The 20,283-nt window shown below is 39.4% G+C and overlaps 4 protein-coding genes across 10 annotated transcripts; 3 read left to right on the plus strand and 1 right to left on the minus strand.

Moving 5' to 3' along the window:
• Positions 1-8,335, plus strand: LOC126615626 (protein TOPLESS-RELATED PROTEIN 2-like). Of its 3 annotated transcripts, none has more exons than XM_050283493.1 (24): positions 1-863; positions 1,197-1,376; positions 1,647-1,760; positions 1,852-2,010; positions 2,333-2,510; positions 2,592-2,825; positions 2,957-3,095; positions 3,175-3,284; positions 3,542-3,611; positions 3,697-3,770; positions 3,850-3,945; positions 4,022-4,117; positions 4,234-4,361; positions 4,631-4,865; positions 4,958-5,125; positions 5,284-5,394; positions 5,465-5,611; positions 5,915-6,025; positions 6,145-6,327; positions 6,526-6,654; positions 6,761-6,856; positions 7,232-7,417; positions 7,568-7,740; positions 7,839-8,335. In XM_050283493.1, the coding sequence occupies exons 1-24, from the start codon at positions 784-786 to the stop codon at positions 8,044-8,046; spliced, it is 3,405 nt and encodes a 1,134-aa protein (XP_050139450.1). In that variant the 5' UTR covers positions 1-783; the 3' UTR covers positions 8,047-8,335. The 3 variants fall into 3 exon arrangements, with proteins under 3 accessions (XP_050139450.1, XP_050139444.1, XP_050139458.1); XM_050283487.1 differs by having other exon boundaries at positions 3-863; positions 5,909-6,025; XM_050283501.1 differs by having other exon boundaries at positions 4-863; positions 5,287-5,394.
• A 566-nt stretch (positions 8,336-8,901) lies between these two features.
• LOC126615648 (uncharacterized) lies at positions 8,902-12,069 on the plus strand. Of its 4 annotated transcripts, XM_050283519.1 has the most exons (10): positions 8,902-9,138; positions 9,253-9,279; positions 9,521-9,637; positions 9,807-9,869; positions 10,147-10,221; positions 10,396-10,444; positions 10,644-10,740; positions 10,963-11,015; positions 11,316-11,378; positions 11,577-12,069. In XM_050283519.1, exons 3-10 carry the CDS (start codon positions 9,537-9,539, stop codon positions 11,856-11,858), a joined length of 783 nt encoding a protein of 260 aa, XP_050139476.1. In that variant the 5' UTR covers positions 8,902-9,138; positions 9,253-9,279; positions 9,521-9,536; the 3' UTR covers positions 11,859-12,069. The 4 variants fall into 4 exon arrangements, with proteins under 4 accessions (XP_050139476.1, XP_050139469.1, XP_050139491.1 ...); XM_050283512.1 differs by lacking the exon at positions 9,253-9,279 and having other exon boundaries at positions 8,903-9,138; XM_050283534.1 differs by lacking the exon at positions 9,807-9,869 and having other exon boundaries at positions 8,905-9,138.
• A 257-nt stretch (positions 12,070-12,326) lies between these two features.
• LOC126615674 (uncharacterized) lies at positions 12,327-15,184 on the minus strand. Its single transcript, XM_050283546.1, has 7 exons — positions 14,912-15,184; positions 14,132-14,222; positions 13,872-13,987; positions 13,663-13,722; positions 13,520-13,585; positions 12,694-12,893; positions 12,327-12,597 (listed from the first exon to the last, which is right to left on the minus strand). The coding sequence occupies exons 1-6, from the start codon at positions 14,966-14,968 to the stop codon at positions 12,702-12,704; spliced, it is 582 nt and encodes a 193-aa protein (XP_050139503.1). The 5' UTR covers positions 14,969-15,184; the 3' UTR covers positions 12,327-12,597; positions 12,694-12,701.
• A 2,786-nt stretch (positions 15,185-17,970) lies between these two features.
• On the plus strand, positions 17,971-19,990 carry LOC126625777 (anthocyanidin 3-O-glucosyltransferase 2-like). Of its 2 annotated transcripts, none has more exons than XM_050294846.1 (2): positions 17,971-18,616; positions 18,871-19,990. In XM_050294846.1, the coding sequence occupies exons 1-2, from the start codon at positions 18,070-18,072 to the stop codon at positions 19,794-19,796; spliced, it is 1,473 nt and encodes a 490-aa protein (XP_050150803.1). In that variant the 5' UTR covers positions 17,971-18,069; the 3' UTR covers positions 19,797-19,990. The 2 variants fall into 2 exon arrangements, with proteins under 2 accessions (XP_050150803.1, XP_050150812.1); XM_050294855.1 differs by having other exon boundaries at positions 18,892-19,990.
• Positions 19,991-20,283: the final 293 nt, after the last annotated feature.

The following is a 20,283-nucleotide window of genomic DNA, read 5'->3' on the forward strand; positions in this document are numbered from 1 at the left end:
GCACAAAACAGCACAGCCTCTGTCTTTGTCCTACAAAGAGAAAAAAGTATATAAAGATATAGAAAGAGAAAGAGACAGATACAAAGTAAATATTTTTAGAGAGAGAAAGTAAAGGGTTGTTGCAGAGTTTAGTAGGCACAGCACGCACATAGAGAGAGGAGAGAGAGAGGAGAAGGAAGAACAAAAGAGCTTCAGAAATAAACCCTAACCCTAGAAAAATGTTTCATTTTGCTTCCTTCTGGTGACCCAGTCAGGCTCTGTTATTTTTCTCTCAGCTTTGATTTACATGCCATGTGAAGGAAGACAGATTTCCACTGTAATTTGTGAAATCCCAGCTCCATATTTGTTCTTTGTGTTTAATTTATGCTGCCACATGTGAGTTTGTGCTAAATGTTGGATCTTTATTGTAGAAGCTGAAATTTAAGGCTTATTGGGGGGTTTATCTCAACTGGGTTGCTTGAAGGAGTGATATTCTGGCCTTGTTTTTTATTTGGGTATTTTGTGCCTTTTACTTGTGGAATTTTTCTGGATGTTTTTCTGGAGATCGAGGTATTTAGAAATTTAGATGATTGTGGGTTCTCTCTCTGCATAACTTGGTGGTTTGAGATAAAGCTTCTTACTTTGCACCAGAAGTGAGGTGAAGACGAAGAAATAGACTCTGGGAGTTAAAGGCTTCTCATTGTCTGTTTGGATCCCGGTAGTGGTTCGGGTTGAACCCAAATAAATTGCAGTTGATTTTACTTTCCGATCTTTGCGCTGGAGCGGTTAGGATTACCGGGGGCAATGTCTTCGTTAAGCAGGGAGCTAGTATTCCTGATCTTACAGTTCTTAGATGAGGAGAAGTTCAAGGAAACAGTTCATAGGTAAGTGTGGTTCCGCAGTACTGTTTTGTTCTGCCTCATTTCCTGTTTGTTCTGCTGAGGAAAATTTGGGGAAGAGAAGATTGGAAAACGTACCTGTCTACTCTCGGGTTTTTGTGTTGTTTTGAGTATTATGGCCTATACGAAGCGTACCAAACAAAAATGCCGGTTTGAAGCCAGCCTTACATGTTGCAGAGTGGTGGCTTGCTCTATGGTTTGCATTTGTCTTTTTCTTCCCCGCGTTCCTCAGCAGAAAAATGGAGCAAGATAAATTGGGTTTAAACGCAATATTAATGCCATGTCCTTGTATGTAATGTGCTTCTTTTTGACATTTAGGCTTGAGCAAGAGTCTGGTTTTTTCTTCAATATGAAGCATTTCGAGGACCAAGTCCAGGCTGGAGAGTGGGATGAAGTTGAGCGCTATTTGTGTGGCTTCACTAAAGTTGAAGACAACCGGTATTCAATGAAGATTTTTTTTGAAATTAGGAAGCAGAAGTATTTGGAAGCTCTTGACAGGTGAGGTTCATAACTATCGCTGTTGACATTGGTGAACGTGTGGAAGTTGATGCAAAGAGCTGAATTTGTGATTGATTGACTGTGCCAAATTTCATACCAAATTGATGTGATAAATGCAATTAAAACGGTTATGGGTTTCTGGTGGTTGTTTAATCAAAGGATAGAAATAATGCTGAGCCGTGTCGGTTTGTAGTGCTGTAGAATTTGATCTCAATAATCCTTTACGTAGCTATTTGATTAGTTAACTTAATTTTCGTTTCCTCCTTTCAGGCAGGATAGGGCAAGGGCTGTTGAGATTCTTGTGAAGGACCTTAAGGTTTTTTCATCATTTAATGAGGAACTTTTCAAGGAGATCACCCAGTTGCTTAGTCTTGATAATTTTAGGTATTCTTGTTTTCCTCTGTTGCTTCTTTGTTAACCTGGAGGTCTGCCTTGTATTTGGCCCTGATTCTTTCTATTGGTATCACATCATCAGGCAAAACGAGCAGCTTTCCAAGTATGGAGACACAAAATCGGCTCGAAATATCATGCTTATAGAACTTAAAAAGCTCATTGAGGCGAACCCATTATTTCGTGATAAGCTTGCATTCCCAGCCTTCAAAAGTTCGCGTCTTCGAACGTTAATAAACCAGAGGTCATTCTCACATCTCCTGTTAACTTATTTTGTGCAAGTTTGTCATTAACCTGTGATCACCTCTTTTTATACAGGGTTTTGGTTATGCCACTAGATGCCTGATAATCCTGTAGCGAGTGTCCTCTTTTGGATTGTAGGATACATTTGCAATTGCTAATTGATAGATAATTACTGAGTGATCTGATCAATAACATTTTGCCAATGCCAATGTTGGATGTCCACAGTTATTTCACATTTATTAATAAGGAACTGATTTCCTGATATTTTCTTTCACTTCTGATGAGAGAACTTTTGAAGCTCATTTCCATATTTGAATTTTCAGTCTCAATTGGCAGCACCAGCTTTGCAAGAATCCCCGTCCAAACCCTGATATTAAAACACTATTTATGGATCATTCTTGCACTCCAACTGCTAACGGATCTCGTCCACCACCCACAAATAGTCCCCTTGTAGGACCAATTCCAAAGGCTGGCGCATTTCCTCCTATTGGTGCCCATGGTGTAAGTTGCACCTAATTATCTCCATAAGAGAGTGCAACAATTTCTAACAGTACTTGGGATTGACTATTTATCATTGTGCAGCCATTTCAACCCGTTGTCTCCCCATCTCCTGGTGCCATTGCTGGGTGGATGTCAAGCACTAATCCTTCTTTGCCCCACCCTGCTGTTCCAGCAGCTCCTCCTGGTATGCAGCCTTCTAGTGCAGCTGCTTTCTTGAAGCACCCAAGGACCCCTACAGGTGTTACAGGGATTGATTATCAATCAGCTGATTCAGAGCACTTGATGAAGCGCATTCGCACTGGCCAAGCTGATGAGGTGTGACAAGAAACAATGTTTTATGCAAGCTCAATTACCATGTTTTACTTGTAATAAGCACTAAGATCTTGCTCCCCCTTCTTCTAGTACAAATAATGATGAAAATACCTACGCTCACCATGGTCTTTCAGGTGTCCTTTTCTGGTGTGATGCATAATTCCAATGTCTATTCGCAAGATGATCTTCCTAGGGCTGTTGTCCGTACCCTTAGTCAAGGATCTAATGTGATGAGCATGGACTTCCATCCACAACAGCAAACTATTCTTCTAGGTTTGTACTTGGATATAGTTTGATCACCAGTTGTTTTTTTGGTTCATTTTTCTGAAGTTTTCAATTATTTTGTTTGTAGTCGGAACAAATGTTGGTGATATCAGCCTCTGGGAAGTAGGGTCCCGGGAGAGGTTGGTACATAGGCCTTTCAAGGTTTGGGATATACAAACTGCGTCAACACCATTGCAGGTAATATATGTTATGGTTTTATAGGATTTGTTACTTGCTTTCCTGTTATCTATATCGTCAGTAATGAGTTACACGATGGGGTTGGGTCTATCAGAAACTCATAACCATTGTTCAAGGAAGATATAATTTTGAGTCTTATTCTTATGATATTTTCACCAAGACCAGGGTAGTTGACACCTTGAACTAAACTTTGGTACAATAAGTATATTGATCTAGAAGATCAACTGATTGTACTTTAAAATCATTTCCTGATTCAGACAGCTCTGGTGAATGATGCTGCAATATCAGTGAATCGTTGTGTATGGGCACCAGATGGACTTATGTTGGGTATGTACACTCCTGATGGAAGGAGACAAATAGTTAGCTTTTTTTTGTGAGATAACATTGATGACCTGCCTTTTACATTTCCCAGGTGTTGCATTCTCGAAGCACATTGTTCAGATATATAATTACAATCCAACTGGAGAACTGAGACAACATTTGGAGGTAAGCTTGTACTTCATATAATTTTTTCCTAGGGGCAATGACAAGGTTCAAGTTATTGATTATTTGTCTCATCTTTTAGATTGATGCTCATGTCGGCGGTGTTAATGACATTGCATTTGCTCATCCCAACAAGCAACTGTGTATTGTCACGTGTGGAGATGATAGAGTGATTAAGGTGAGCTGTAAGACTTGATGTGGTTTCATACTTGGAAGAGATTTGGGGTCCCTGGTTATAACCATCTGTGCAACAGGTATGGGATGCTGTAGCCGGACGCAGACAGTATACATTTGAAGGCCATGAAGCTCCTGTGTATTCAGTGTGCCCTCACTACAAAGAAAATATCCAGGTATGTATCTAAGTATCTTTATAAGCTCATTAGGGGGTTTGTTCTAATTTGTCTTTTCAGATAAGCTCCCATCCTCCTGACCTAGTATAGAACATTGCCATTTTTCGTTGTGGCAGTTCATTTTTTCAACTGCCATTGACGGGAAGATTAAAGCTTGGCTATATGATTGCTTGGGATCACGAGTGGACTATGATGCTCCTGGACTTTGGTGCACTATGATGTCGTATAGTGCAGATGGAACCAGGTAAAATTTGTGCTCCATTGTATATTTGTCTGTTGCAGATTATAGTTTGACATTAAATTATTGGATTAATGTATCTGCACGGAAGCTTTTTCATTACTAATGATGTGAGCTTTATTGGATGAAAAATACAGCTATTTTCCCAGCTCCCCCCTTCAGCCCTCCTCGTCTTTTTTTTTCTTTTCTGGAAATTTCAATTTAAATTGTAAGCCATTAATTATATGTACCAAATGCATACGTATACATAATGAAGATACATATGGTGCATGCAGACTCTTTTCCTGTGGAACAAGTAAAGACGGTGAATCCCATCTGGTGGAGTGGAATGAGAGTGAAGGGGCTATCAAACGGACATATTCTGGTTTTAGAAAACGCTGTTTAGATGTTGTTCAGTTTGACACAACAAGGAACCGATTCTTAGCTGCTGGTGATGAATTTCAAATTAAGTTCTGGGATATGGACAATACCAATGTGTTGGCAGCTGTGGATGCAGATGGCGGTTTGCCTGTCAGTAGCACTCTCTATACATTTCATCAATACCATTCAACTTGAAGAGTGAATAAGTCACATTAAATGTTTTGCCCTTCTAATTTTTGCAGGCTAGTCCTAGGCTGAGATTCAATAAAGAAGGGTCGCTGTTGGCTGTAACAACGAATGACAGTGGTATTAAGATTTTAGCAAATAATGATGGCTTGCGCTTGATTAGAATGTTAGAGGGAAGGGCTATGGAGAAAAATCGAGGCACTTCTGAGCCCATCAACTCTAAGGTAGGTTTTCTTCTGTGGTGCTTAAGTCCATATTTGAAAAATGCTTGCTGACATTATTTGTTTTTTGTCTGATTAGTTATCAATAGTTATATTTCTACTTTGCCATCGAGATTCTCATGTCAAGTTTTATTGCTTGCCTTTTGTTAATTTTCTTCTAGCAGCCTCTGATGGTTAATGCAATAGGTGCCATTGTGAATGTTCCCAACGCTGTTGTTCCATCCCTGGAACGCCCTGATAGAATACAACCAGTTGTGTCTATCAGTAATCTAGTAAGTTTAAGTTATATGGAATTATTTAAGCTCTTTATGTTTGTTGGTTTATGTTGGTTTTTCACTGCAGGGCACTATGGAGAACAGCAGGCTTGTTGATGTTAAACCACGGATTTCTGATGATATAGACAAAATTAAGAGCTGGAAATTTTCTGATGTTGCGGATCCCTCTCAAATGAAAGCTCTGCGACTGCCTGACTCTACAACTGCTGGAAAGGTATAGAGGATGGACCTTGGATGAGTTTATATGTCTCGTGTCTGTGGGGGAGTATAAAACCTAGCAGCAATAACAAGAGAGGATCTTGCCAATTCTGATTAACAGAAAACCCTAATTTTACGATTTTAAAACCCAAAATAAAGCAGATTTTATCTGGTTAGTGAACATACTTTTGTTCGTTTTGTCTCTAAAACTGGTGCCAATTAATCAACAGATACTATGTACTGTCGTGAGCTAGATTGTTTACTTTTACTAGGTAGATTCCACAATACCATAATTGAAGAAATTATTTTATAGTTGCAGATTGTGAGGCTAATGTACACCAACAATGGCCTGGCTCTGTTAGCCCTTGCCTCCAATGCTGTTCACAAGCTCTGGAAATGGCAGCGGAATGAAAGGAATCCATCCGGGAAGGTCTGGCTTCTTTTTTTTCCTCAAGTGAATCTGTACCTTTTGTGTATCTTATGTGTTTCTTATAGATTTCTTTCATGCAGTTTTGTTTTGTTTATGCTTTTCTATTAAAAAAATTTCAGGCTAGTGCATATGTTGCACCACAGTTGTGGCAGCCACCCAATGGAACTCTTATGACTAATGATGTAAATGACAATAAACCAGCTGAGGAATCTATTGCGTGCATTGCTTTATCCAAAAATGATTCTTACGTCATGTCTGCATCTGGTGGAAAGGTCTCTTTGTTCAACATGATGACATTTAAGGTACGTTATTGATGCCGTCTTTTAGAACCATGTACAAAGGTTTACACCACATTTTTGTGTTTGTGCCTTCTCGTTCTATTGATTTTTAGTCTGGCTTCACATACAGGGCCGATTCCCTTACTGACATAGCCATTCTAACATATCACAATCTGTTTAATTTATCTTGTTGACTGAATCCACCTGGTAACTGCTTTACAGGTCATGACAACATTTGTATCTCCCCCTCCCGCTGCCACTTTTTTGGCATTTCATCCTCAAGACAATAATATAATTGCAATTGGCATGGAGGATTCTACTATATTAATTTATAATGTTAGGGTTGATGAGGTAAAGCATCTTCCTTGGTTTTCTTTGGAATTGTTGCTTGATGGCTTTTAGCTTTAGCTCGGTTGTCCGGTTATCTGAAAAGCTAAACCTTGGATGAGATTTTCAGGTCAAAACCAAACTGAAAGGTCACCAGAATCGGATTACAGGCCTTGCATTTTCCCAAATTCTTAATGTACTGGTATCTTCAGGTGCTGATACCCAGGTGAGTGACTGGTTAAAGTTTTTATTTCTATGACAAGCATGGCAGTTATTTCCGAACATCAAGAGGAACATTGAGGTTGCTGCTCATTTATTTGTTTTCGTGTGACTAGTTGGCTTTTTTGTGGGGTGGGGGGAGGTGAATGTTACGCCTTAATTAAGGGGCAAGGATAAATATGGATGGAGGTGTTTCACACACTTACAGATAGAGTATTGGTATCCGACGACTGAATACAACGTTTGGATCATTATGATGAGCCACTGCTCTAACTGGAAAATATTAGGCACACTATTAATTCTCTTATTTAATTGCAATTATTTTATTTTTGAGTCCATAGATTCTAATTGCATGAGAGTTTTATTTGTACCACGATTACAGTTATGTGTGTGGAGCATTGATGGATGGGAGAAAAAGAAAACAAGGTTCATACAAGCACCAGCTGGTCGTCAACCCCCGATGGTTGGAGAAACAAAAGTTCAGTTTCATAATGATCACACACACCTGTTGGTTGCCCATGAAAGCCAAATTGCTGTGTACGATTGCAAGCTTGAATGTTTGCGCTCGGTAAGTTTTCACCTGGCAGTCCTTGTGTCATAGTTTCTCATTAATTTTTCTGCTTTGCAGATCAATATGCAAGAAACTTGATTTCCATTTTTTAATTGACTTTTCCTTCCTTTATTGTAATTTGACTTTTCTTCACCTCTTTGATGATAGTGGTCTCCGAAAGATGCACTCGCTGCTCCCATATCAAGTGCAATATATTCATGTGATGGTCTACTGGTTTATGCTTCATTTTGTGACGGTGCTGTTGGAGTTTTTGATGCTGATACCTTAAGACTCAGATGTCGAGTAGCACCTACTGCTTATATACCATCATTTTCTCTCAGGTGAGCCAAAAATAGTATTACGCTGTTTGTTGAATCGAAACCTTTGTTCTTTTATTTGTAAATTCACTTGCTATTTGCTGATGGAAAATCATCTGCAGCGGAAACCCCAGCTACCCTTTGGTTATAGCAGCTCATCCATCTGAGCCGAATCAGATTGCACTTGGCATGACTGACGGCTCAGTGCATGTAGTTGAACCGTCTGATGTAGAGCTGAAGTGGGGTGGGGCGCCCCCTCTAGAGAATGGCCCTTCCAATTCGTCAAATCCTTCTCCTAGCGGTCAAGCATCTGAACATCCTTCCCGGTGATGGTGACATCGATGAAACTGTCACCAAAGAAACGTTTCGCCGAGACTAAGAGTCGACAGAAGAAACTTCGTGGTGCATTTTCAGGGATTTTAGTTAGTATCTTTTCCAATTTTTTTGTTAATTCGAGCCATAGCTTTGGATAACGGCTGCTTATTATTGTATGTATATCTTTTATGTTTGTTTTGTCGAATGAAGTTGTAGGGGAAGTGAATCTCTGTATATTGTTGTCGTCACAATGTGTTGGAAGACACCATGAAAAGGCCAATTTGCCTTCCGGCAGTTTTAGCTAGTTTTATTTACCCCTTAATAGTATAATTTATATATATATATATATATATTTGAACTTGGACTTCATTAAACGTTGGAAAGGAATGCACTTTTAAGGTTTTGTAGAGAAGGGCTTTTGAGAGCTCTTCAAATACATGCTCGTCATTCTATTAATCGCTATCGCATGACAAACTTGCCTTATTCAAGTTAAATAAAACAGTGTGCTCTAACTTCTGCATTCAAGTTCAAATCTCTTTTCCTACAGTTTAGGGGGGAAAACACTACCTTTTAAGAAAAAGGTTTTTGAGGTATCTTAAATTACTGCAAGATATGGTATTTTTTTTTCATATGGATTCTTTAATCCATATATTATGCGTCACCCACTACATTTGGCACCAACCCAACAATTCCATGGAGAGAGTACACCTAATTAATTTTCAAAGTTACAAAACTTAATTTTATAATAACACTATTTTAAATTAGTCATTTCTTAACATTTTGATCGAATTACTTATAACATTACGTAATTAACTTAAAATATCATTTTGATCGAATTACTTATAACATTACGTAATTAACTTAAAATATCGTCACAGTAATTGGTATGTCAGGCCCAAGTCACCATAGGCCTCCATGAGCATTGCCCAGCCGCAGCCGCAGTTGTTGGTCACGTGACAACACTACTGGCAACCTCGCAGGGACCATTCCCGTTCAACACATCGGACTTGCTACCACCACTCTGTCTCCCCTCCTACTCTCTCTTTCTCTAAACGGCGATTCGATTTGATCCGGTTCGGTTGGGCTCTTAGCAAAACCCAAAGCTTGGTAAGTCCTGCTCATCTCTATCTCAATCTTTTCTTTCCTGTTTGGTTGCCGGGAAAACGCCCCGCCGTGAAAAGATGTAAGACTTCAGTCCTCTTTTTTGTTTTTTATTTTTAGGTGCTGTAAACTACAGAATTTGTGCGAGTAAGTGTTTTCTGATTTACCTGGCCAAGCCTTGCTCGATTTTTCTCGGCAACCAAACAGAGTGCGAGAGCATAAAGTTTCAAAATTTACTTGATGTAGCATTTTTATTTTTCCTTGTGCAAGTTATTACAAGTTTCAAGTTACTGGAATTCAAATTTTGTGTTAAAATTGAGAAATTTAAGTGAATGTTATTTTTCAGCTGAGAAATGGTTTTTATTTTTATTTTTTTCATGAATTGTAGGTTAAGAGGGCTCTAAATGGAGATGCCATCAAATGAAAATTCACAGCCCTCAATGAATTCTACCGGTGATGCTGATCATCAACAGGAGGCCATGCTTCCCGACGGCGTAGATAAGCTGTAAATTCTTCTTTCCCTATACATTTTAATACATACTTCTTATCTAATTTTGAATTTCAAGTTGGTTTGCAAGGCGCTTGTAGCTTAACATATTATACCACAGCGAAAGCACACGTTGTATGTTTTCTATACACTACAGGGCCTTATTGATGCTCTTCGTTTATAACAGAATACAATGTGCTATTGACCCCGAGGGACGTTTTAAGGATCAGAGAACTTTCACATTCACGGAGTGAGGGATCATGCTACTTTTCATATAGACATCATAGTATATTTATCCAGCCTAGTAGAAATTCAATTGTTAAGAGATCTAGTCAGTATGCATTTTTAGTAACTTCCATCATTTCGGGATCAGTAATTGTTTTCCCCTATAATTGAGACGATGTTAAGAAAATTTACTTTTTCACGTCATATTAAGGGCTCAAAAGTCTTCCTTCCGCAATTTATGTTACTCATTTGTTTTGTTTTTGATTCATATTAAGAAAGTATTGTTGAACTTGATATTTTAGATGTAAAGAGTCGAAGCTGGAGGTTTCTGAAGTTAGAGGCGTACTACAAGTTATTGCATCCACTGGGAAATTTTGGTAAGCTGTGTCATCTTCAATTTGTAACTCCCTCGTCTGTGTTTAGTGTATTGGTATATTAGTTTTGGTGCATGTCATGTATGTGTATTTGATTGTGTTTGCTCTCTGGTATGATGCACAAAAAACAAAAATTCTGCTTGGTAGTTAACCGTTCTTGTTATTCATGTGTTACAGGCAGGATTGGGACAAATTAAAGAGCATGCTATCCTTTCAACTGAAGCAGGTATGGGAAGGTATGCCAGCATGTGGGGCCTTCAGCTATATATGGTTGTCACTGTATGCATGTTTGCACATGCACACACACACACACACTCTTAGACTTAGTGGATGTGCATGATTGCTTTCTGGTTCCCCATTTATGATATATGTATCTTTCTCTCTCTTTCCACCTCTCTATCGCTCTTATTCTTTGATTTGTGAAGGTTCTATTGGAGTATCCTGAGGAAGAAATGACAAGTGAGCAGCAAATTGCTTCTTTAGGAGAAACCTATCCTGAGCTGGTGAAGAGGTTGGATGAAGGTATTCTCATTTGCCCGATCATGTAACTTGATTGGTGGGTCATTATATGTGTTACTGCCTTTTGGTATTCGGTGAGATCAGTGTGATCTAGAACCAAGTTTTGATGAAAAATGGGTGGGATGATGTACTTGGACTAGTCTATGGTGTTACAGTTATAATTTTATAGAATTTTCAGTTCCTTTTTTCAATGATAATTGCTTATAGTTTGCTTCTTCATTGCAGCTCTTCATAATTTTACCGAAGGTCCTCCGTTTACCCTTCAGAGGCTTTGCGAGGTGTGCATTCTTACATCTCTGTGTTAATTCTTCATGATTGTGTCTTTCATCTCTTTGTTTGACACTTTTCGAGCTCCGGGATTATTGAATTAGTTGGGTTGAATTTGTCTGATCTTTTCTAAAACTGCTACTACTCTCTCGCCCCTCTTTTCACTCTACTGCGCTGTTAGCCTACCTTTAGCAAGTGCTTGCACATATTTTTGTGTTTGATATGTTTAACATACTACCATTCCTTTGCTATGTTACAATATACATCTCTTTACCAGATCTTTTTTTTTTCGGTGATTTTTTTTCAAACAGATCCTATTGGATGCAAAAAGAATCTATCCAAATCTCTCAAAGCTTGCTCTTGCATTAGAAAAGGTATATTATTCAAAAACCTGATGGAAATGTTTTCCTTGATTTCTGATATTCTTTTTATCTGACAATTTCTCTCTTTTAAGTTAATCCTTGCCACCTTAATTTAACTAATATTGAAGGATATAAAAGCTACAACTTGCGTATTAGTTTTCTTGAAACTTTTGATTTGTGGCGTTACAACTAGCATCCTCTTGCTTGTAGAATCTATTGGTGACATCTATGCTGACAGCCTCAACGGATCCATATCCACAATCCACGGTGCAAAATTCAATTGAACCAGACAAAGCAATTGAAGAAGCTAAAATTCACTCTGATTCAGTAGCGGAAAATGGGGTGGAACCTATGGTAAGCGGCGATAGGGATGAAGTTATGTCAGAGGTAGTGCAAGCTGATATCGATAATGACATGACCATCGCGATGGAAGCTTTTGAAGATATAGTGGGATCATCAGACGCAAATTCAGTGCAGACCTATGATTCTTAGTTTTCCAGCGATGTAGTTGAGAGCTCATCAGTTCCGGCTTTACCTGATGTAGTTAGCAGCAGTAACAGTTTTTCTGATGCTTTGTTTTAACGCATTTGTTCAGCAACTTTATATTGCCCACTTGTGCAATGCCTTCGCTGTTGAGACATGCATGCGGAAAGGCAAAGAGAATTATCTTTAACTATTGATTTAACGTAATTTTTCGTGAAAATTGTTTGTGCGCGCATTTAGAAACATGTCTTTGAGCCTTTTGGAAGTGAAAAATGGAAAAATCAACACGATTCAAATAGCGGGTTTGCCCGATAACATTTTGTTACTGAATAGGCCTGTGTGGGACGCGAATGCAAAGGGACGCTAGCGTGCTTCTTGGACGGACAAATGACGTAACACGAGCAATCATACCCATTAATCCATCAAAAAAGTAGGCACCTGCGGACTTGAGGTCGAGCATCATCAATCATCTACAAATATGCAAAACAATATTTTTCAAGGGGCAAAATCCAAATCTTACATAGTAGCAGCAAATACTCATCGATTGCACAACCTGGCGATTTGGAATATACATCGGAATAGGTTACATGTCTGAATGTCAAAGCAAGTCCAGGAGGAAGCACTGACTAAACTCTCAAAAAGAAGGGGGGAAAAGTTGATTACACTCCAGGGACTTTTGGATGAACCAATGACCAACTCTCCAGCTCGTCGTCGATTTTGATTGACAGACCCAAGAATCCTAATAAACCTGCGGAAATACAAGGAATAAACATTTAATTGAGGACTTGTTGAGGACTTGGCTTGCCAACTAAGCTGGTAAAACATTAATAAGCAAAGCACCAACCTCAACTGTTAGAATGACGAGGTGCCCACTGAAGAGTATCCAGCAGCTCTCATCTCTTTCAGCGTGCTAGATAACCAATCCAAGCCTTCGTAAAGGCCATCACCTCTAAGGGCACAAGTCCCTTGTATGTGCCATTTTCTGTTCTTGAGATCATAGAGGCCTAGTCCTTCACACACTTCCATTGGCGACATGGCTCCTTTCTGGATAGGAAAACAACAATTAAATAACTCAAACCAAGTTTCCAAGAAGGAACCAACAATTCAGAATCATGTGCACTCTGGACTGCTAACTTGCGGACAAGAAATAAGTACATGACCTCTGACAGGATCAGTAAGCCTACTGCCCAGAGTCTAAATTACGTTTGTTATGTTGGTACGTAAGCTGATTAAACTACTATGAAAAGCAAAGCATTATCACCCGTGAGTTTCAAGTCGCGTGAGTGGGATGGAACGAAGAGGTAGGTCTGGGGTTTAGTTACCCTTGTGACCGAAAGTTTTGGCCACCTCCAAAAGCAAATGAAAAAGGCTGGATGTAAATATTATTGTTTTTTCAATAGGTAGATTGTAATTTAAGCACTCTAATTTGGGACCTCAATACTTGAGGTTAACATCTCATGCATCTAGAATAATTGTAGCCCAAATCCCAAATTCCTAGCACAAATAATTGTAGAATACAGAAGAAACGCCATAATCCACTGTCCCATCTCTAACTTGGAGACCAAATAGTCACACCCCTTGTACAAATAACTTGCACATTCTTATGTTCGTTGAAATCATGAACTTTACATCATCATGCAATATGCAGATAAACGAACACTACGACATACCATATCCTGTTTATTAGCAAACACCAAGATGACACTGTTGCGCATAAATGGATCACTGATGATGGCCTGAAAAGAAGAAAGATAAGTGAGAAACAAATAGGCGCACTTGTATTTAAACTGTACCGCATCGCAGAGCATACAACCTGAAATTCTGCCTTTGCTCTTCCAATTCTCTCTCTGTCCAAGGAATCAACAACGTAAATCTGTACATGGAAAATAAACATGTTAAGGATATCTAGAACCTTCTATCCATTGACCTATTACAAAGCTGAGAAAGGTGAACCGGGACAACTGACTAGCAATATTCAAGAACCATGATCCAGTAGAAGAAGACCAGAGAAAGCTCCATTACCAGTCCGTCCGTGTTATTAAAGTAATGCCTCCAGAGTGGCCTTAGTTTCTCTTGTCCACCGACATCCCAAACAGTGAACATCACATTCTTGTATTGAACTTTCTCCACATTGAAACCTGTTGAGACAAAGAAAGAAATTCCTTAACCGAAAAATCTAAATCACAACCGCTGATGTATATTACATAGGTGAGAACTCCCCAACATCAAAAGCCCGATGTATCAAGAAGTCCGATACTAGCGATCAGAGAAACAAAACCCACCTATTGTAGGAACAGTTGACAAAACTTCTCCAATGTGCAGCTTGTAAAGGATGGTTGTTTTACCAGCTGCGTCGAGGCCGAGCATTACAACCTATGCCACCGCGCAAATATGAAAAGCGGGTCAGCGTAATGCTAATCACCGACTAAACATAATCAAATGGAGGCAATGAAAATCAAACCCGAAATTGATGATTTAGCATACAATGAACGCAATGAACGCACACTTACACAAGCCGTAATTGATGCACCTTTATAGGAATACAAACATGTACAATTAAGCAAGTGGCCCTTTACCACAGTGGTGGAAAGGTGTTGAGCCGTTGCATGCAGTGGTGGAAAGGTGTTGAGCCATTGCATGACGGCGTGGATTCAAACCCGTTGGTAGCTAATCTAATATCTAATCTAACAAAATTTATCGTTTGATCAAAAAAAAATGTACAATTAATCAGGCGAGGGTATGGTATTAATGTGATCGTAGAATATTATCTAATCATGAATAATTTTAGAAATATAGCGCCAAATAAATTCCTAACTGAATATGTTTATCTAATTAATGACGGCATCAACTCCTCCGATCGAAGAATTGACCTAGCAAACAAGAAAACCATTACTGTATGAACCCTAGATATCCCTAATCCCTGCACAGATATAATTATCAAACTACCAAAAAAACGGTAGGAAAACAGAACAAAAAAAGCTACAAAAATCGGACGAAATACAAAAGAATATATAAAATGAAATGAGAAAAAAGAGTGAAATAGCGAAAGAGAGAGGGAGTACTCGCATCTCCGTGTTGCCGAAGAAGGTGTCGAAGAGCTTGCGAAAAGCTTGACCCATGGCCACGAAACAATCAACACAATACTCGAAGAAAAAGGGAAAGTTCGACCTCTCTCTCTATTCGTCTGCGTGGGTGTTGGACGAAGTTGATCGGGAGCTCATCGTCGACGAGAGAGAGAGAGAAATCAGTAGGGGATTCGATCGATTTTTAGAGAGAGAGAGAGAAACAACACCCGCGTGACGTGAGCCTTGGCCTGCCTGGCAGAGAAATTTGCTGAAATAAAAGAAAAATAAAATAAAATGATGGTAAAGAAAAAGACCGCATCCAACAAAGAAAGGTCGCGTGTGTTGTGAATCATATGTGAATAATAGTCTGTTACTATTTATATACAGTATTTTTACTATTTATTTGTGAAAATTTTATAAAGTGAATAATATTACTACATTAACTTTTTTCTATAAAATAAAAGAAAAACTAATGAAAATTTTTGTACTTTTATTATTTCAGATTATAATGAAAGTATCACTGCTGCTCCGAGGATGTAATTCAGTCACACTCACTGTAGAGGAACTTCGTAAATTTTGTGTCTTGTTTATTCTACTGCACATACCATCGATTTTACAACAGCGTGCTCTTTATTTTCTGGATTGATTGGATGCAAAAAAAGAAAGACCGCATCCAACTTTTACATTTAAATTTAAATATTTATTTTATGTTGAAACAAAAATGCAAATACAATGATGGTAAATTAGAATATTCCGTCCATTTCTCCTCCTCTGAATCACTGAAAGAAGGAAAGACAAGTGTTGTGAGAACGGCCGTTTTTCTTTTGCTAATTGCTACATAGTTGTAGGGTGGGTTTGGTACGGTTATTGTACCAAAACTTTCCTATCAATTGCCACATCTAACTTTTGATACCGCGAAATTGATTATTATTATCGTACTAAATTTTTAGTATATCATATTTTGATGTGACAAATAATTTAATTGGTATGATATGGTTATTGTATTGCCACTTTGTTGTTCGACAATTTTTTTAGGCCAAAATCTATTTATTTTCAAGTCTAATATTATGCCCTTAGTACATATTTTGTATCTCTAAAAGTGATTATTTGTTACCCTTGTTAAAAGTTGAATTTAACGAATTGCATAAAGAGACAGGCAGAAAATTGTAGATGTGCTGCAACTCTCCAATGAACATTTAATTTACACATTTGAATAAGAGTTGTTAGATCTCGTTAGGTTAAATAATCTAATAGCTCTTATTTAGATATATAACTTAAATGTGTCACTTTTGGTGTATACTAGAGAAAGTCTCTCCTACCTACGGATCTCGAATATCTATATTTGCACATTCTGAGTATCAATGAATGTGAAAAAAATGAAAGATGAAATGCGGGTAATTGCAAGATGTATAAATGTAGAGGCTCGAATCTCCTTCCGTAGTACCTTAATAAAATTTTCAATTTAAACTAGTAGAATTAGGAAATTTTGTAATCTAGTTTACCAATCATCTATGCAACCGTATAAAATTAGGAAATTTTCAATTTAAACTGTCGATTTGCCCCCTGAACTATCACCCAACTTTCGATTTGCCCCCTGAACTTTTTAATTGGAAAATTAAGGACTTAAACTAATTTTTTTGGCCGATTTCCCCCCTACCGTTAGTTTTTCATAAATTTCATCCAAATTAACGTTAACTCTTATCATGTGCAAACCACGTAACTCTCATTTGTGGACAAAAGCGTCATTTCACTAGACCTTCAGACATAAAAGCTATAGAATCACACATATTTGCATAGGTTTATATTTTAGAAATCTAAGGTTTTCAATTATTTTAAAGAATGAAGTGACCGAACTACCCACACATGTTGTGCATATGCTTCCATTTAACAGAAATTTGGATGGAATGAATGAAAAATTAACAGCAGGGGGCAAATCGGCCAAAAAAATTAGTTTAAGTCCTTAATTTTCCAATTAAAAAGTTCAGGGGGCAAATCGAAAGTTGGGTGATAGTTCAGGGGGCAAATCGACAGTTTACTCTATTATAATTAGAAGAATAAGGAAATTTTATTTCCTTCTCATTTCGAAAGTAGAATAAATGAGAAGTTTTCTTTTACAGATAAACCTAAAATAAAGGATGAAAAAACATATAAAGTCTGGTTCAAAGTGAACCTTAAAACACATGTCTCGTTATTTTGAGGATAAATTTTTCAATATGACCGATACACGAGGTGGTACACCACATGTCATTATACAAATTGTCGGATATGTACGTTAAAAAGTAATAACTTAAAAAATAAAAATTTTCACCACTTATATAAAAACACGTGATGTACCCTCCGTGTTCTGATCACAACGAAAAATTTATCTCCTTTGAGCAGGCTCCGACTATAATGCAATAACATATTGCCATCCCTAGGCCCCAGTCAAATAATAATGAGAATTTTAACGAAAAGCTCTCAGTACTGTTCACTTTAACGGAGAACCACATTTTTACACTAAAATGTCAATCATGGTACTATTCACTTTACCATTTATTTTATCTTTATCTTTAAAACTTAAAGTTTTCAAACCTTTTTCATTAATTTTCCTAATAATAATTCGGTGGGCTCCCCGGGGGTTGTAACGTGCATTGTTATTTGCTAATATCTAATGTAACATCCCACATCGATAAACAGAGAGGGGAATATGTGCCTTATATGTACATGCCCACCTCCATATAGTACAAGGCTTTTTGGGAACTCACTGATTTCGGGTTCCGTCGTAACTTTGAAGTTACACAAGTTCGGGTTGAGCATTCCTAGGATGGGTGACCCATTGGGAAGTTCTTGTCTGAGTTCTCAGAAAAAAAAACCGTAAGGGCGTGGCCGGAGCCCAAATCAGACAATATCGTGCTACGACGGAGCCAAGACTGGGATGTGACATCTAACGATAACCATAGCAACCGGTCGGTCACCTCGTGCTGACTACCTTCCCCTCTGTTATTGCAGGTGGTGACTGGTGAGTAGCGCATGCATTTCTTGTTAACGACAAAGCAACGACTATATGAAGTCCTGTCCACTCCAGTTCAGTCCAATCCAACCTTAGCTAACTCCATTATTCCATCAGTACTGCTACTGCTATTCAACTCCCTTTCTAATTAGCCTTGTAAGCTGTAATGGCACCGCCGCTGCCCATCGAAATCGAACCATCATCAACTAATGGTCAACCCCATCTCGCCGACGCCTACAACCGTCACGTGGCTGTCGTAGCCTTCCCTTTCTCTAGCCATGCAAGCGCCTTGCTTGAGACCGTGCGCCGCCTAGCCTCCGCCCTTCCAAACACTCTCTTCTCGTTCTTCAGCACTTCAAAATCCAACAGCTCTCTCTTTTCCAACAACAGCATTAATAACATGCCGCGTAACATAAGGGTGTACGATGTGGCTGACGGAGTGCCGGAGGGGTACGTTTTCGTGGGCAAGCCGCAGGAGGACATAGAGCTCTTCATGAACGCGGCACCGGAAAACATCCGGAGGAGCTTAGACGCTTCCGTGGCGGACATCGGGAAGCAGATCAGCTGCTTGATCACCGACGCCTTCCTTTGGTTTGGAGTCCACTTGGCTGACGAGTTGGGAGCGCCTTGGGTCACTTTCTGGATCTCCGGACTCAAATCCCTCTCTGTTCATGTGCATACTGATCTCATCCGCGACACTATTGGAACTCAAGGTGCGTACGTTATACTTAACACTTACTTATCCTGTCTTTAAAGTTGAAGCATTGAGAATCCTTGTTCGTTTGGTAGTACTTATCGAGAAAGCATTTTTCTTTCAAGTGTTTATTGGAAAAGCACTTTCCAGTCACAAATAGGTGCTTCACTTTTCCTTTTTAAATATTTCTCTCATTTATCAACATACATAATGGTTATTTATTACTTGGATTTCAAGTTTTAAGTATCGAATGATTTCAATTTTAGGTTTTAGTATCAAATTTTGTGCATTCAGGCATTACAGGTCGTGAAAACGACCTCATCGTCGACAAAAATGTCAACATCCAAGGTCTCTCCAATGTACGAATCAAAGACTTAGCGGAAGGAGTCATTTTCGGAAACTTGGACTCGGTAATTTCCGGCATGCTACTTCAGATGGGACGGCTCCTCCCCCGTGCCACCGCAGTTTTCATGAACGGCTTCGAAGAATTGGAACTCCCCGTACCAAACGACCTAAAGTCCAAAGTCAACAAACTCCTCAACGTAGGACCTTCCAACGTAGCATCCCCGCTGCCACCGCTGCCGCCATCAGATGCTTGCTTGTCGTGGCTAGACAAGCAAGAGGCTCCATCCTCCGTCGTGTACATCAGCTTCGGGACAGTGGCGAGCCCAGCGGAGAAGGAGCAGATGGCAATAGCGGAGGCCCTGGAAGCCACCGGAGCACCCTTCTTGTGGTCTATCAAGGACAGCTGCAAGACACCGTTGCTGAACGAGTTCTTGACAAAAACATTGTCAAAGCTGAACGGGATGGTGGTGCCGTGGGCTCCACAGCCGCATGTTCTGGCCCACGATTCGGTCGGAGCCTTCGTGTCGCATTGCGGCTGGAACTCGATAATGGAGACTATAGCAGGAGGGGTGCCCATGATTTGTAGGCCATATTTTGCAGACCAGAGGCTTAATGCAAGGATGGTGGAGGAGGTGTTTGAGATCGGGGTAACCGTGGAGGATGGAGTTTTTACCAGGGAGGGGCTGGTAAAAAGCTTGGAAGTGGTTTTGTCGCCTGAAAGTGGGAGGAAATTCAGAGACAATATAAAGAGGGTCAAACAACTGGCAGTAGAGGCGGTTGGACCACAAGGGAGCTCCACTCGGAACTTCAAATCGCTGTTGGACATCGTATCAGGATCCAATTATCAAGTATAGTACGGGGACCATAAATATGTAGCACTAAAAATACACACCAGCTGCAATAGCTGTTCGTTGCTCAATAATAATGTAGCACGCTACGATCTACCCTACGAGTATCGAAATCAAGCTACCAATGTTTTTCCTACATTTATTACTACACCGCCTTCACCTGCGGTTATAACACATGGGGTCTAAGAGTGTTCTCCAAATTCGTGACTTTCCTCGTTTCAAGTAAATAAACTGGTCACTGACATATCTCGTTTGTGTTTATAGAGTATAGGCCAATTGAGCTTTGCCCGTCAACAAGTTTGATTGGGTTGAAACTTTGGGTCTGAGATGCTGCAAGTGAGAGTAGTTCGCGGGAAGTAGGCCTGGCATTTTGGACCCAACCCGTTAACCCGACCCAACCCAACCCGTTAATATTTGTATTTGGGTGGATGCTTAACGGGTCGGGTCGCTAACGGGTGAACCCGTTAACAACCCGTTAAATAACGGGTCACTT

Source organism: Malus sylvestris, chromosome 1 (assembly GCF_916048215.2).
Source record: "Malus sylvestris chromosome 1, drMalSylv7.2, whole genome shotgun sequence".
Taxonomy (NCBI): Eukaryota; Viridiplantae; Streptophyta; class Magnoliopsida; order Rosales; family Rosaceae; genus Malus; species Malus sylvestris.